The 17,339-nt window shown below is 43.9% G+C and overlaps 3 protein-coding genes across 3 annotated transcripts in view; 2 read left to right on the top strand and 1 right to left on the bottom strand.

Moving 5' to 3' along the window:
- atg16l2 (autophagy related 16 like 2) overlaps positions 1-17,339 on the top strand; it is a 125,811-nt gene that overhangs the window by 100,854 nt on the left and 7,618 nt on the right. The gene's annotated exons all lie outside the window — the stretch shown is intronic.
- LOC102795514 (olfactory receptor 4B13-like) lies at positions 6,143-7,007 on the top strand. Its single transcript, XM_006781937.3, is given in 2 exon segments — positions 6,143-6,958; positions 6,960-7,007. Coding segments are annotated over 2 exon segments (864 nt in total).
- Positions 13,723-14,652, bottom strand: LOC102795230 (olfactory receptor 11A1-like). Its single transcript, XM_006781936.2, has one exon. The coding sequence runs from the start codon at positions 14,650-14,652 to the stop codon at positions 13,723-13,725; it is 930 nt and encodes a 309-aa protein (XP_006781999.1).

The raw sequence follows: 17,339 nt of genomic DNA, 5'->3' as shown, positions 1-17,339 counted from the left end.
AAACTCAAAACGTTGGGTCAAAAGACACAGGATCATGACTTCCAGCCCCTCTCCAGCAGATTGGTTCCTGACACCAAGCGATGTGTTGACGGGACCCCGACCTGTAAACCTCATGCACTAACTCAGACTCCATCCCCACCAGAGACTTGACATTCCATGTACCAATTGCTAGTCTTGTCTGTGAAGGTTCTCAGTCATCCAGGTCATCGTAGTCAAAGGAGCTTGCAAAGAAAAGCGTCTTCTTTAAGTTGCTTGAAGACGTTTCACCTCTCATCCGAGAAGCTTCTTCAGTTCTAAGGTCAAATGGTGGGGAGTCCCAGATTTAAACCTATGGTAGCAAGGTGTTTTGCAATGTTATAATGTTATAACATTGCAAAACACCTTGCTCCTCTCGTGGGGAACACCCCACACCACATCAAGAACTCCACCGACTTCACCGACAAGGTCCAGAAACTTCCCCTGGATCCAGATGAAACGATGGTGTCCTTTGATGTAGTCTCTCTCTTCACTTGCATACCCACCACGGAGGCAGTGGAGACTGTCAGAAAACGACTACAAGAAGACAGCTCCTTGGAGGACAGGACCAACTTCACACCCGATCAGATCTGCACACTGTTAGACCTCTGCCTCACCACTACATATTTAAATACAACGAGGGTTTCTACAGACAAAAACATGGCTGTGCCATGGGCTCCCCCGTGTCATCTATTGTAGCCAACCTTTACATGGAGGAAGTGGAAAGGAAGGCTCGTGGGTCTTTCAAAGGAAGAGTACCCAGCCACTGGTACAGATATGAAGACGACACCTGGGTCAAAATCAAGACACAAGAAGTGGAATCCTTCACTGCGCACATTAACGCTGTGGATAAAAACATCAAGTTCACCAGGGAAGACACAAAGGACGACTGTTTGCCTTTCCTGGACTGCGCTGTGCACTTTGAAGAGAATGGCAACCTCAACATCGAAGTTTACCGGAAGCCCACACACATGGACCAGTACCTCCTGCTTGACTCCCATCACCCTCTGGAACACAAACTTGGAGTAATTAGGACCCTACACCACCGGGCAGAACATGTTCCCTCTAAGCGTGAAGGAAAAAAGAAGGAACACACACATGTAAAGGAAGCACTCAAAACGTGCGGCTATCCTAAATGGGCATTTTTAAAGTCAGCAAAGAGGCACAGAAAAGAAGATCAGACACCAGCGAGGGAGGATAAGGACAGACGCAACAACATTGTCATCCCCTATGTAGCCGGTGTATCAGAAAAACTCAGGAGGGTTTTCTCCAAGCATGACATCCCGGTGCATTTCAGACCTAACAACACACTCAGACAGAAACTGGTTCACCCGAAAGACAAAACGGCAAAACACAGACTTCACAATGTGGTGTATGCTGTACAGTGCAGCGAGGAATGCCCAGACCTCTACATCGGAGAGACCAAACAGCCACTTCACAAGCGCATGGCACAACACAGAAGAGCCACCTCCACAGGACAAGACTCAGCTGTCCATCTGCATCTAAAGGTCAAAGGTCACTCTTTCGAGGATGCCAATGTTCACATTTTGGACAGAGAGGACAGATGGTTTGAAAGAGGAGTGAAAGAAGCCATCTATGTCCACTGTGAGCGACCATCTTTGAACAGAGGCGGTGGTTTACGACACCAACTCTCTGCCATCTATAATCCAGTTTTGAGATCCTTCCCAGACGCCTTAACGCCCACTCACATCCTGGGCCATCTGACCTCAGGAATTCGCATGATAAGGTGGGGCCAGGTTTCACAATGAGCTCATCCGAAACTCTGGCTGATTGGGACCCACACCCAGTTTCACACCTTGGCTCAGGCAATTAGAGGATCATAGGGGGGTCCTTTTGTCCCTGTGTGGGGGGATACTCCCACTAGGTTTAAATCTGGGACTCCCCACCATTTGACCTTAGAACTGAAGAAGCTTCTCGGATGAGAGGTGAAACGTCTTCAAGTAACTTAAAGAAGTCCAGACGCTTTTCTTTGCAATTGCTAGTCTTGGTAGCCAGGGATCCATCCGCCAGGGCTTCTGTTCCTGGCCACCGCCCAACACACATCGCACCCGACCGCTATGGCACCTCCTGCGGCTGTTGGGTCTACAGGAGGATGGGCCCAGGTCCCCTTATTCGAGCTGTGCCTGGCTGGCCCCCATGAATCGCTCTTTGTCTGGTCCCTCACCCAGGACCAATTTGCCATGCAAGACCCTGCCAGTGTGCAAAACTGGAAATGTGGAAAATGTAGCAGGAGTCTCTGATGTGGGGATTACTGAAAGAGAGGGAGAGGGTAATTAATTCCTAAATGAAAGGCAGTGAGTTAGGAGCAATGTATTACTTTGCAGGCAAAAATAGTGTCTAGTTGAGCAGCAGGATGAGACAGATGGTGAATCCCATCCTTTATTTCCAGAGATCCAGAGTGAAGCGGTGGGCAGGCAGGTGAGGCAGGTGAGGCAGACACGGCCGAAGCGTGTAGCCTGAGTGGATAGGGTTTCCAACTGTCTTGTTTTAGCCGGGACATAAAGCTACCTTAAATGTCCCGTATATTGACGTTTACCTGCACTGTCAGTTTCTGACCAGCAGGAGGCAATCTTGACTGCAATTGTATCAGACGCACACCAGATGTGAGGAGTAATATGTGATTCATAAAAATAAGGTGCCATTTGGTCTGCATAGCATAATAAACTGGGTCAGTGAAGTCTGTATTTACAGTATATTATTACAGTATATATTTTTTCTTTTTTGCTTATTTTTAAAAGGAAATGCCTTTTAAAAATAATTTCTGTTATCATTTACTGTATTTTTCAATAATGTTTTAGATGAGGAATTGATTCAATTGAATACTATATTCTTTTAATTTTGGACTCTGGCAGCCCTGGTGCCCTTTTATTGTTGGACTTGTCAGCAGCTTTTGACACGGTCGACCATGACATCCTGTTATCATGGCTCAAATTTCATGCTGGCCTAAAAGGATCTGCCCTCCAGTGGTTTCGGTCCTACTTGTCAGAAAGGTCTTTTCATGTCAATATGGGCCCCCACAACTCCAAAACAGCCCCTTTTAAATACGGTGTACCTCAAGGCTCTATTTTGGGTCCTGCCCTGTTCGCACCCTATTTGTTGCCTTTGGGCTCCATCTTCTCGCGGTACAGCATTTCTGTTTTGCTGATGATCTGCAGATTTATCTACCTTTAAAAGCAGGGTCAGACCATCCCCAGCTCTTATTACGCTGACAATGTCAAACAGTGGTTGTCATTAAACTTTTTAAAGCTAAATGAAAATAAAACTGAGGTTGTCATTCTTGGCAACTTTAATCATATCAACAGCACTCTGGGCGCCCTTTCCTCGTATTGTAAAACATTGTAAAAAACCTTGGTGTCTACATTGATGGTTCTTTTAAATTGAATAAGCAGGTGAGTGCAGTAGTTCAGTCCTGCTTCTTTCAGTTAACCCTTTAAAACCGGTCAGAGTGGGCACGCTCTGTTTTGCATAACTATTTTTAAATCCCGGTAGCACTGCAACCAGGTAAGCTAGCACAATAAATTTTTTTGCATGTGAAACCGGAGGAGTTGTACTTACATCTTGTGCCATCAGTTGTCCTCGGTCACAGTTTCCTTCCACATATAGCTTTGCAAAAACTGCATAAAAAGCACTTGCAGCAACAAAAACATAATATTCCAGAAACGCGCTTTACCGATCCGATCAGCTGTTCATAACACTTCCTACGTCCATCAACACGAACTATCGCATGTCCGCCATGACCTGCCCCAAACCGGAAGTGACGTCATTTTCGCGGAAATGTAGTTTTTTACCATCAAGGCCTCATGAGCCTATACTGGTGTTTGTAAAAGTTATCTTTGACTTTATGGCTTTCTGAATAGTTTCTGGGATGCTTAGGACTCATATTGCACTGCTGGAAATAGTTTATTTTGATGCACATGCTGCTTTTTTGCAAATTTGCACTATAACATTTATTTTCGTTTTTCCTGCAGTGTATAGAAATTGGTGTATTTCAAAAATAAAACTATGAAGACACTCAAAATAAATTTCCTGTGGTGGGAAACTATTTTGTGCAACTTTTTTGTATTTACAGTTTTGAGGGATAAGCCTCTTAAATTTCTCTAACTAGAAATATATGTTAAAAAAAACAAAAACGATTTTCAATTTTTTTTGTAGTTTATTGCACCTTTTTGCAATTTATGTAATTACTATGCACTTAATGCATGCATATTATTAAAATGTAGGCTATAATGGTTGTATTGATGTATAGCAACTTGAAATGCTCCCAAAAATGGGACTACAGCATGTAAAAATATAATATAAGCTCTGGCGGACTTGGTTCTATGGTAGGTCTTAAAGGGTTAAGACAGCTAGCTAAGGTAAAGCCATCCCTCCCGGCTAACGTCTTTGAGCGTGTTATTCACCTTTTCCTTACTTGCAGATTGGACTACTGCAATTCATTGTATTATGGTCTAGATCAGGCCTCCATCCATCGTCTTCAGATGGTTCAAAATGCAGCTGCTCGCCTGCTAACTGGTACCAAACGGAGAGAGCATATAACCCCAGTTTTAGCTTCTTTACACTGGCTTCCTGTCTCCTACAGGATCCAATTTAAACTTTTACTTTTTGTTTTTAAGTCACTTAATGCCCGAGCTCCTCTCTGCCTATGCTCCAGGACAAACCACGAGGTCTAGCTCAAAACTAATGCTGTCCATCCCACGGACCGATCTCAAATCTCGTGGTGATAGATCCTTCTCTGTGGCAGGTCCCAGACTTTGGAATAGTCTCCCCCTAAATATTGGATCTGCACAAATACTTGAGCTATTTAAATCATTACTTAAGACACATTTTTATGCCCTGGCTTTTAACACACTATGACCCAAGCATTTGAAATAGTTTTAGTTATTGTTTTCATTCTTTTATTGTCCTATTATTGTTTTATATTGTTATTATTGTATTACATTTTTGCTTTTTAATGCCATTTTTATATTGTTAAGCACTTTGTGCAGCATCGGCTGTTTGAAATGTGCTATATAAATAAACTTGACCTTGACCACCATCAGCACAGCTGAGTGTGCACTGAGTGTCTGGTATGCCAAATCTCCCTTATTTGATAGTTAGTAGTTAGTAAGCCCATGAGGTGATGAGTGATTGCAGATGAACAGCAAAGCAAGTTGCAGGTGAGTTGAGTCCTGTTCCAGGAAAAACAAACTGGGCACACAAGAACACCACAGTTAGAATATGACGAGGCCATGCACAACCCCCTGAGCCTGAAGAGAACTGCACACCAGAGGCCACACGCCCTGAGGATAACTATGTGTCATCCCCAGAAGAAGGAAGAGGGAGGCACACGGTGGAGCCTTCATAGCCAAAGGTCAAGAGGCCCAAAGGACCAGAGCCAATGGGCAACTGGCAGTGGTGGGTCATCCCTGCATGAGCAGGACAGGGTCGTTATTCCTCAGATCCTCCAGAACAGCCTAGCACCGGCTGTTAGAGCAGAAAATCCAGGCTCACTAAAGTATGAGAATGGGAATAGCAACACTACCTTCAGTGCCACTGTGTGAAGTTCTGGGTATTCTCCCGTAACTTTAATCTGAAGGATACAATAGGTTGGGAATAGAATAATATTGTGAATAGAGCATTTTACTTCTACATACATTTCCTTGATGTTGTAAGTTTGTGGTTAATTTAACACTGTCAGTAAAATAAATAGCAAAGAACAATCCAGTAGGCCTACATTTATCTCTCCTCTCTGTCTTCCTCTAGGTACCTGGCAGTGCTGAACTGTGCTGCTGTGGGATAGATGAAATACAATTAATTTGAGGTTGAATATTTACCAAATTTAGAGTAAAAAAAACCTCTGAACTAATCTCTCTCTCTCTCTCTCTAGGAAGATTTATAAGAAGCTGAAGCAGTGTTTCAGCTCAGTGGGGACAGGGCAACGGGACATTTTGTTAGTTATTTGTTATGTTCTTTCCCTGACAATGAATTGCTTTAGTATTATAACACTCACTCATCCTCCGGTGAGCTTAATGTGTAAGGTGCATGTGGTGTCAGTGCAGTCCAGGTTCAAGAAAAGGTAAATTATTTATTGATGTGAACCAGTCAATTGTTCTAAATCCAAAGAACAATGATGATAAACACCACACAGGTCTCCTTTTTCACCCTTACTGGCTTTTTTGACACAGGACGTGTAACTAACTTGTGCTTCATTGTTATTCTTGCTTTATATATTTTCATTGTAGGTTCCAACGTCCTGCTGATTGTGGTTATCTGTGTGAACAGGAGCTTACATGAACCTATGTACATGTTTCTGTGCAGCCTGTTTGTGAATGAGCTGTATGGTAGCACAGGGCTGTTTCCGTCCCTCCTGGTTCAGATCCTCTCTGATGTTCACACTGTTTCTGCTCCTCTGTGCTTCCTGCAGATTTTCTGTGTACATTCATATGGGGCTGTAGAATATTTAAATTTAGCCATCATGTCTTACGACAGGTACCTCGCTATCTGCTGTCCTCTGCAATACAACACACATATGACATCAAAAAAAATCGCCATACTTATAGCTGCAACGTGGTTCTATTCTTGTTTTGCAATGGTTGTCTTGCTATCTTTAACTTCACCTTTGCAGTTCTGTGGAAACACAATTTCTAAAGTATACTGTGACACACACTCTGTTGTGAAGTTGGCATGCTCAGACACCACTGTGATCAACTTGTATGGCCTCCTTGCTACTTTCAGCACAATCTTTGGTGCTTTGCTTTTCATTCTTTACACCTACATGAAGATTCTGCTGGTTTGTTTTTCTGGTTCTGATCAGACGAGACAGAAAGCTGTCAGTACCTGCACGCCTCACCTGGCTTCCATATTGAACTTTTCCTTTGGAGCGAGCTTTGAAATTTTACAGAGCAGATTTAATATGAAAAATGTGCCAAACATGCTGCGCATATTTTTATCGTTATATTTTCTTACATGCCAGCCGCTCTTCAATCCTGTGATGTACGGCCTGAAAATGACCAAAATCCGCAACATCTGTAAAAGTCTGATAACAAACACACACCTCTGAAATAACAGTTATTGACCATTTTTAAGCCTATATGTGTATGGTGTATTACTTTTCTTATCTTACAAATTCTGCCTCTGAATTGTAATTTTCAGAATACCTCCACCAATCCACTACAGTTGGGTAATATTAGACATTTTCCACCAGGCTCTCAGACTTGAATTACATTCCCCTACTGAAAATGTTAGAGGATGATCTCACATGTAGGAAATCTTTTACCTATATATCTCATGGGAAGAGTAGTTGCCAATAAAGTGATGATTTTGCCTAAAATGAACAAGTTTTTAACTGGTCACAAATAACCCTTGTATTGCTTGGTTTACATCACTAGATTCAAACTTTTGGAAGTTTTAAGGAAAAATAAACTGTTACGGATAAATATAAAAACTCTGCCAAAGCCCAAACACAATGGTGATGTTTTTATTACTACATTTTATCTCATGCAATAGATTGTCATAAATTTCAAAATGGACTTTCTAGGTCTCTTGGCTGGACCTAGAAAAATTTCTAATCTCGCACTCATCAGCTCCAGTATTAAGCATCATGACTGCTTTCAAAGCCTTCACATAAACACCTCTTACAGTCTGGTGGAAATTTTTAAAAAGAACTTCACTTCTTCATTTATCCCATGTCACCTAACAGCCATTTGGAACAATCCAGAAATTTGCATTGAAAAGAAAATACTACATTTATTTTTGTCATTCATGAGAAAGCGATTTTAAAAAAAATGTAGAAAATACTGTGGAAACTTTATTTCAGCTTATATCAAAATATTTAATCAGAAACAGTAAATTTACTGAATATAATCAAATCCATCACACAACTGAATCTAGAAATACCTATATGGGGAACAGAATTTCCAAAATACAGTATCTCCAAATTGTGATAAAAATGTATGTTATTGTTGTTTGTTATACTCAAACATATACATCTACTGAACAGACAACTCTGCTGGGAACTATATGCATGCTATATGGTCCTGCATGGCAGTCCAGAGGTTCTGGATTTGTGAAAAGCTGTCCCCATGGTTTAGTAGATGTATCCTAACCTCACTTCAGCTGTGCATCTTAGGTCAGCGGTCCCTGACCTTTTTTGCACCACGGACCAGTTTATGTTTTATGGGCCGGCCTTTAAGGTGTCACAGATAAATACAACAAAATAAAACCATTGCCGGTACCGAAAAAAGAAGATTTATTCTTCTTCTAACATTAAAAATGATTTAAAAAATAACGCAAAAACAGATAAAAACCCTGAAAACCACAAATTTCACACCCGAACCTCAACTCTCCCGAATGACTCGCAGACCGGTACCGGTCCCTCCAGTCATGTTTTCTGTCCTAGTCCTGCCTCTGTAGAAATCACTCGTCTCCATGATTGTTTACTTTTTCATCTCTGTGTCAGTGTGCGTTTCCATGCTGCGGGTACCATTCATCCTCCCGTAGCATCCAAAGTCCACCCCTCTGCCGCCTGCCTCACTCGTTGTTTTGTGCTTATTCTAATTGCTTCTGTAGATTGTGCGGCTTCACGCTGCTGCCGATCACCCATCCTCTCCTCTTTCCTGCTCGCCTCAACTGCTGGCAGGGCTGGTGGCAGCGGTGGAGGCGCAGAAATTATTTTTTGAGTGGCACAAATCACTTATTGTGACACCTGATTGTTCTGTAGTTTTGAATGGTTGTACCAAAAACGCCTGAGGCTGTATTATTAGGTAAATAGTTGTATATAATTTTGTTGTTTGCAAAAGGCATGTATTTTTTTTATTTTAATTTATATTTGCATTTGAAGTTATGAAAATGGTTCTTTAAACACGCTGTTTTCACAGTACATTCCTTTGTGTTTTTCGTCTTTCAACTGTGTTAACACAGTATGTCGAAATAAAAAAAAAAAAAATTGTAAATTCAAACAGGTTGTGCTGAAAAGAATGATACCAAACACATTTTCAAAGATGAACTATATAGGTCAAATCAAAAGTATAAAGGACAGCCAAACATTTGCTGGATGGAGCTGGCGTAAGAACTTTGAATGAAGGAGTGAATCTTTGCCACCCTGAAAACTTCGAGCCTGACAACCTTGTTTCCTGCCCAGTGGCTATTTGTGTTCCAAGATGAGTCCTGTTTGAATCCGTTTGAATCTGAACCTACCATTTTTCAGCTCAAACATCAAACGACATGAATGCTTTAAAAGCATGAACATCAGCTCTTCTCTGACAGCATGGTGGGAGTCTTCATTAATCCCATGCAAACGTACACCTACAATAATAAGATTAATTAACCAGAATGGAGTTGTAAAGGAATTAAATACTTAGAACATATATTAGAAGGAACAGACTTTATTCCATTTGACAGACTAGTTACACAATATGGGATCAACAAGAAAAGATTTTTTAGAATATCAACAAATTAAATCCATAGTAAAAAAGAAATTTAACCTCAGTCAAGTTGAATTACAAACTCCACCAAGTGCGCTACATTTTCTTACTCTTAAATCCCCAAAATTATTGTCTAAAATATACAGAACACTTTCTAAAATAGATGAATCAATATCACTTCCTATTGCAAAGTGGGAAGCAGATTTATCAGTCAGCTTAGACCAAAATGTCTGGTCTCAGATTTGCTTAAAAACTTTTAAATTGATTAAAAATCCCAGTCTGCAATTAATACAATACAAAATACTACATAGAGTGCACTATACAGGTCATCGGATGTTCCAGATGGGCTTTACATCTTCCAACAACTGCTCACACTGTCAAGGCAATACACCAGACAATTACATCCACGCTCTTTGGTTCTGTCCACCAGTGCAGAAGTTTTGGTGCGGGATATGTGAAGACTTATCAAAGTGTCTAAAATGTTAAATTCCAACCTCCCCTTTAGTATGCTTGTTGGGAAATTTGGATGATGTCACTACAGAAACTAATACAGTCCATATGGTTTTTACTGCCCTATGCATCGCCAAGAAAACGGTCCTCATGAACTGGAAAAATAAAAATAATCTTAATTCTAGCCAATATAGAAACTATCTAATAGATCACATTAGTCTCGAGACAGCCTCTGCCACCACATTAGATCATCCCTCTGAGCCCCTTTGATCGGCTCCATCACCTAGCGGGGGTAGGGGGTCGTGGTTTGGTCCCGCCTTAGCTATTGTGGTTGATGTGGAGGTTGGGATGGGCTTAGGGCACCTGGAGAATCCCTAGGGACGTTATCCATGGAGGGCTTAACCCGGGGGTTGTGTTCATAACCTGGTTAGTGGCTCTGGTCGCTCTTAGAGGTTGTTCTCCTCGTGACTGCGTGCAGCGGGGCTGGAGGATGGTCTGTGCTGGCGGACGTAGGTTACTGGCCTGGTAGCCTGGCTGCCCCTGAGTGGATCCGGCAGGCGTGGGGGCTTGGGGTTCGGGGGTGCTTCGCCTCCGTGCTGGGGCTCTGGCTGGGCCTTGGGGACTTCGGTCCTCGTTGGTGTGTTGCACGGGGGCTCAGCCCTGGCGCAGGGGGCCTCTGGTGCCTCGGCCTAACTGGGGGGCTCTTCAACTGGCAGGGAGGTTGTTCCATCCTTGCAGGAGTCCACTCTGCAGGAGGGGGAGAGACATAGGAGAGGTGGAGAATAAACTTAACCTGGGTGTCTGTTGTCTTGTGTAGTCTGGGAGATAATTGAATGTTGGGTGGGTACAGTTTCCTCTGCGATGGGGTCGGGTAGGCTGCCCCGGGTTCTGCGGGGCTTGGCGGTGCTGCTGCCGTAGGCGCCGGTCTGGATGGGCCTGGGCTCCCTTGCCTTGGTGGGTGCCGAAGGACGGGGGTGCCTACTTTTCCTGCCCATCACCGGCTGCCACCCCAGGGGCCTTGGGGTGCGGGTGTGTCACCAGGGTGCAGGGGAGGCATCCCCCCCCGTCCCTTTCTGGCCACCTGTGCCTCACTTTTATTCCACAACTTAGACATCCACATTACTCACACTCACATAACATATACATATAGGGCCTTGAGGGTGGGCACGTTAATGGCGTCCAGTGGACGGTCTGTGTATTCAACCCCACCTCTGGCGCAGGTGCCCACCTCTCAATTTTAAATCCATGTAGACATTGAGGGTTCTCGGGAGGGGCCGTGCTAACACCTGCTGCTCTCTGGCAGCAGCTCCATGCTCTCCCGTGTTTTAAATGCACCTTAGAACAACACGCTACAACACTACACATGAGCGAGAGAAGGGAGGTTTGGGGTCTTCACACACCCCCGTTCACTGCTGGCCATCGGGGCGGGGGGGCTGGGAGGAGGTGTAGGCCGTCTGATTGGGATCTGGGATGCGGGGCCTCCCTGCTGCTGCGGAGCCTGGAGCGGTCTGCTTGCCTCCACCCCGGGGGAAAGGGTAACATCTCCTGGGCCTAGCAGCCGTTTCCCCCTCTGGGGGCGAGGGTACCTGGACCCAGGGTATGTTTGGGAAGTGTGATTGTGTGAACATGTCCATTTATGTCTATACTTACACTGGGTGACTGCTGAGTATTTGTATATGTGTGCATGAGGGTGGGAATGCATGTTTGTGTCTGTGTCTATATGTCAGGTTGGGTCTTAGATTTCTGTAAATTTGCTTTACAGAAAAAATGACAGCATTTTTTCTGCAAAGCAAATTTACCTTGCCTATGGGTATAAATAAAGTTACCTTGACCTTGACTCCACCTCTCTGGGAACTCCCAGGCCCTCCAAAGTGTGGAGGCCTATCTCCCCTCACCACACTCTCTGCAGGTAACTGATGCCCTCAGGGGTTGGTGCGTTGGTGGTTCTTGGTGTCCGGGGCTGGGCGCTCAGGTATGTACCAGCTCACTCCTGGTGGCTACTTGGCGGGGCCTGGTGCCTGTTGCTCGGTCAGGCCTCTTCCGGGGCAAAGGGGTCCCTCGAGCCTACGGCCTCTGGGCCTGTGGCTCGGTTGTGCTGGCTGCCGGCGGAGCACCACCTCTGGTGGTCCTCCTTGGGCTCTCACACTCTGGGCCTCTGGATGTCTGGAGCCTGGATCTCCTCCATGCCTGCTTCATGCCCTGGGGGACAGGGCTATGGCTCTCTACACCCTCTAGCAGACCATTACATGGGGAAACCTTTTGAATACAAGCGCGCTGATCCACACAGGTGTGCACACAGGTGTTCACTGTTCATAGACATAAACTACACCTCTATTTGCTGCTATTCCCAAGCACATTGTGCGCTGTCGGTGCTGCTTGCTACATAACAACATTCAATATTTAGTATTTACTGCTGTTTACACTTAGCTAGATTAATGTGATCGTGTTGTGTTTAGTATGTTGCTCTGTTTTGTTTGGGTTTTTTTGCTTGTTTTCTCTTCTTTTTCTCTCAACAGGTGATTTTTTTCTCTCTCTTTTAAAGTTTCCTTTCTCACTGTCCCTCTTCCCTTCTGTTTTTCTTTTCCTTCCTCTTTCTTTCTCCCTTTCCTATCCCTCACTCATGTCTGTCCCATCTGTAACAACTGAAAATAAAATAAAATAAACAATAACAACAAAGGTTGATCAAATCGACCAATATGGCAAGGGCGTGATGATCCATTTGGAAGTAAATCCATTGGGTATCCTTGTTGGTCCTCAGACAACCATTCTGACGGCTAAAGAACTAAATGGGACAGGCAAAAAAAAAAAAAAAAAAGACTCTGAACCATGCACCTGAGCAGCCTTTTCCAGGGACTGTTTATACTCTGCAGCCTGCATATTCCGTTGCCCAGCCTCCAATTTGAGAGAATAACTTCAAGGCAGTCCAAAAATATTTTTCCAATGCCTCTCTGAAGTCCTCCCAGACCCGAGTTTTTGCTTCAGCCACTGCCCGAGTCACGTTCTGCTTGGACTGTTGGTATGCATAGGCTGATCAATCCAACCAACCAACCCAGATCAATGATACGATTATAAGATTGATCATCGATCTGGCCTAGGGTGTTACTCTTGCACAGAAGTCCAGTAACAGAACACTTCTCAGTTTTAGGTCAATCAGACCCTTCCCCCAGGTTTCACTGTAGTTGCCCACATGAGTGTTGAAGTCTCCCAGAATGACGACAGAGTCACCAGGTGGAGCGCCCTCAAGCAACCCACTGTTAGGGTTGAAAATATTTTTATTTTCTTAATAAAGAAAGCTGGTTTCAATCACTTTCATATAAACACTGCAAGTGTGCTCATATGAATTGGCACTCCGTCTTTTGAAGGTCGAAAGCTTTGTTCAGTGTGACTGTCCAGATATATTGTTGAAATGATGTAGAGTGCAGAGGGTTGATTGCAAACACGCTAAATATTTTTAAAATACAGCACTTTAAAGTGACGGGAACATTTCAGTAATGATGATTTTCACTTCATTCATGGATCAAGTATTTCTTTATTTTAGGCAATTTATTGTGTAGTCAGCAGAAATTACACAACCATCAAGCAGACACAGTAATTAAAAAATATACATAGTAATACAAAAAATGTAACTCTAACCCAAAATCTAGAAGTCGAGAATAAAATAGTAACATTCAAACATCCTAAGGCATTTAAAGGACCCATGGCTGCCTGGAAATAAGGTTTAATAAGGTTTAATAATAAGGTTTCCTATTTTTTCTTAAGGTTGACTTAAGGTGTAGCCAAAGCCAAGAAACTCCTTAGAAAATGTATGCCTAGGATCATCATGCAAAACTTTACTTCAATTTAAAGGTCTAAGTGTCAGCAGATTTTTACATAAAATGCGGATCTTAGTCATGTTCAGGCCATAAACTAAAGGATTTAATAGTGGTTGGCTTATTAGCCAATATAATGACAGAAATATACGTAACAAAATAGGTACACCGCTCATATTGAACCTACTCTGTAATATTTCAAAGCAAGCTCCACATGAAAAGTTTAACACACAGGCCAGATGAGGACTGCAGGTAGTGACAGCTTTCTGCCTCACCTGTTTGGAACCAGAAGAACAAACTCGAAGGATTTTTATGTAAGTGTAAAGCATGAATATCAGAGGACAACATATTGTGCATAAAACAATAATAATTCCATATATATTAAGTGCTTTAGTGCCAGAACAAGCCAGCTTTATGACAGAGTAGTTGTCACAGTACACTTTGTCAATAATGTTCCCACAAAGTGGTAAAGTGGAACTCAATGAAATCATGAGAGCACATGCAAGAATGGCATATAACCATGTTATAGCAATTAGTATAGCAATCCTCTTGGGTGTCATGTATGTGTTGTATTGCAATGGAAAACAGATAGCGAGATATCTGTCATAAGACATAACAGCCAGATTAAGATATTCAGCACTCCCATAGCAGTGAATACAATAAATCTGCAAGTAACATAAAGATGCAGAAATGATATTAATATCACAGATGATGTGAAGCAGGAGCAGTGGAATCAGAGATGTGCTACCATACAGTGCATTCACAAACAGGCTGCACAGAAACATGTACATAGGTTCATGTAAGCTTCTGTTCACACAGATAACCACAATCAGCAGGACATTGGTGCAAACTACTGAAATAAAGAAACACATGACAAGCATAAAAAATAAATACTTGAAAATCCCAATATTCAAGAATGCAAGTCTGAAATGTGAGAACTGTGTAGAGTTTGTCATGATTACCACTTCAGTTGATAAAGCTTATTGACAGTGCCCACTGGATGATGTGATTTTAACAGACTGAAACTGTGGTCAGATGAAATTACTCAATGTGAAATCAACATCAGCTTGGTTTTAGACCACTGTGTAAATCCCAGTGTCTACCTGCTGTCCTTACCTGGTCACAGTCAGCTCCTCCTAACTGAGTGGAAACTCTGCATTCCCTTTTAACCATTTCAGTTCAGGGAAAGCCCACGGCAAGAGACTGACTCTAGTACCCAACATCCCACAGGAAGTGTCTCTTGGTAACGTTGGAAGTTTGTTCTATCTACACAAACAACTATAATCATATTTTGCACTTTAATCAAGAATCCACAGAAGTAAGAGGGTTTTTTTTTATTTGTGGGATGTGTTTGTATGTTTGCTTTAGATTATGATTCCAAGACCTACAAGGTCAGTAATAAGGAAAAAGCTACACACTATCATGGGTTCCTTTTGTGTAATGGACACAATGTTTTTTTGCCCAGATTGTCCCAGTTTTCCCAGTTAAACACTTAACATTCTAAAGTTACTGGTTTCCCATTTTCCACATACTTTTTACTGTTAATTTCCTAATGTAATTACGAGTGACAACAGTAGGGTACCAGTATGTGCCTTAAGACGTAGAGAGAGGTATTTGTTGCTGCTTGCCAAAAATGAAGGACATTTTTCAAGATACTCTGCTGAACACAGAGCTCTGAATGGTGCAGCACTTGGTACTGCTATCAGAGGAAAGTCATGTGTGACAAAAAGGAGCCAAAGCATACAGTGCGAGTCAAGCAATATTTATTTGCAGTGCTTTCGTTCGCCCTTATCAGAGCAGCTTTCCAGCTGCAGCACACTCTGCACAGATTCGGGTGTTTCCTTTTTTTTTTTTTTTTTTTGCCTTTCCCGTTTGGCTCTTTTGCCATCAGAATTATTGTCTAAAGGCGAAGAAAGATGCCCAACGGATTTACTTTACCAAATTGATCATCCCAGCTTTGCCGTAATGGTCCATTTGATTCACCTTTTATTGTTTATTTTATTTTCACTTGCTGAATACGGGACAGACTTGACTGGGGGAAAGAAAGGGGAGAAAGAATGAGGGAAAGAAAAACAGCGGGGACGGGGGAGAAGGACAAAAAACAAAAACTAACAGAATAAGCAGAAAAAAAAATACATATATCAATCACCTGGATCACCTGTTGAGAAAGAAAAAAGAAAACAAGCAGAAGAAAATGAGAGTAATAGAATAAACAACATCACAATGATATATGGGAATATGACAGTAAATACTAAATATTAAACATTATTGTGTAGCACGTAAGATCGACAGCACACAGTGTGCTTTGAGGTAGGAGCCAAAAAGGGTGTAGTTTGTGTGTGTGAGCACCCGTGTGTACACCTGTGAGCATGAACGCGCTTGTTTTTAAAAGGTTCCTTCATGTAATGATCTGCTAGAGGGTGTGGGGGGGGGGGCACAGCCCCGTCCTCCAGGGCATGAAGCAGGTATGGAGGAGATCAAAACTCCAGACATCCAGAGGCCCCCAGAACACAAGAGACCAAGGAAGACCAACAGAGGGGCAGCTGCGCCACTGTCCCAGAAAGAGCTGAGGAGAGTCCCAGGTGAGGGGTCACTCAGCAGCCGCGGAGCAGAAGCCAGGGGGGGTTGCAGTGACGTGCCCGTGAGCTCCGCCGGCAGCCAGCTGCACCAGAGTGACCGAGCCCCAGGCCGAGAGGCCGAGGGCACCCCACCCCCGAAGTGGCCCGAGCGAGCCCCAGGCTCCAGGCCCCGATAAGCAGCCACCAAGGAGTGAGCCGGTGTGTACCTGGACGCCCATCCCCGGACACAAAGAACCACCAACGCACCGATGTCTGAGGGCGTCTGCCACCAGCAGGGGAAGTGGTGGGGGGAGATAGGCCTCCATACCTTGGAGGGCCTGAGATGTCCACATAGAGGTGGCGTCTGATACCCAACCTGACATATAGACACAGACATACAGGCACACACAGATACAAACATCCATTCCCTCCCTCATGCTCTCATATGCACTTACTCCACACTCAACCAACGTGGAGACAGACATAGAGAGACGCTGTACACACAATCACACTCCCCAAGCGTACTCTACAAACTGGGTCTAGGTACCCTTGCCCCTGGAGGGGGGAACTGCACCCAGACCCAGGTGGTGCTACCCTGTTCCCTGCGGTGGGGAGAAGCAGACCGTCCCGACTCCGCAGCAGCAGCGAGGCCCCACATTCCAGACCCCAGTCGGACGGCCATCTCCTCCTCCTAGCCCCCCCGCTCCAGCAGGCCGCAGAGAACGGGGATGAGAGAAGACTCCAAACCTCCCTCCACCCGCTCATTGTAGTGTTGATGTATGTGTGTTCACCGGCTGTGACAACCAGCCTCCCTGACACCCTGAACCTGCTGGTGCACCACTGCCCTGCAGCTGAGCCACAAACCACACTTTGCCAGTTGGGTGGGAGAGGAAATTAGCCACGACCATTTGTGCCCCCAGCCTATGGACCACTTTGAACTTAAAAGGCTGAAGAGCAAGAACCCACCGTGAGATCCCGGCATTGGGATCTTTCATGCAGTGGAGCCAGTGCAGGGGGGGCATTATCCAAACAGAAGGTGAAAGGGGGGCCCCGGAGGTAATAATGGAGATAATCTGACCACCCAC

This window comes from Neolamprologus brichardi, chromosome 14 (assembly GCF_056152115.1).
Source record: "Neolamprologus brichardi isolate AB-2024 chromosome 14, ASM5615211v1, whole genome shotgun sequence".
NCBI classification, from domain to species: Eukaryota; Metazoa; Chordata; class Actinopteri; order Cichliformes; family Cichlidae; genus Neolamprologus; species Neolamprologus brichardi.
Note: the sequence above shows the minus strand (reverse complement) of the source record. Positions and strands in the feature narration are given on the sequence as shown.

Bases quoted from the DNA above. Each gene is read 5' to 3' on its own strand.
- LOC102795230 (XM_006781936.2), bottom strand. From the start codon at position 14,652: ATGACAAACTCTACACAGTTCTCACATTTCAGACTTGCATTCTTGAAT.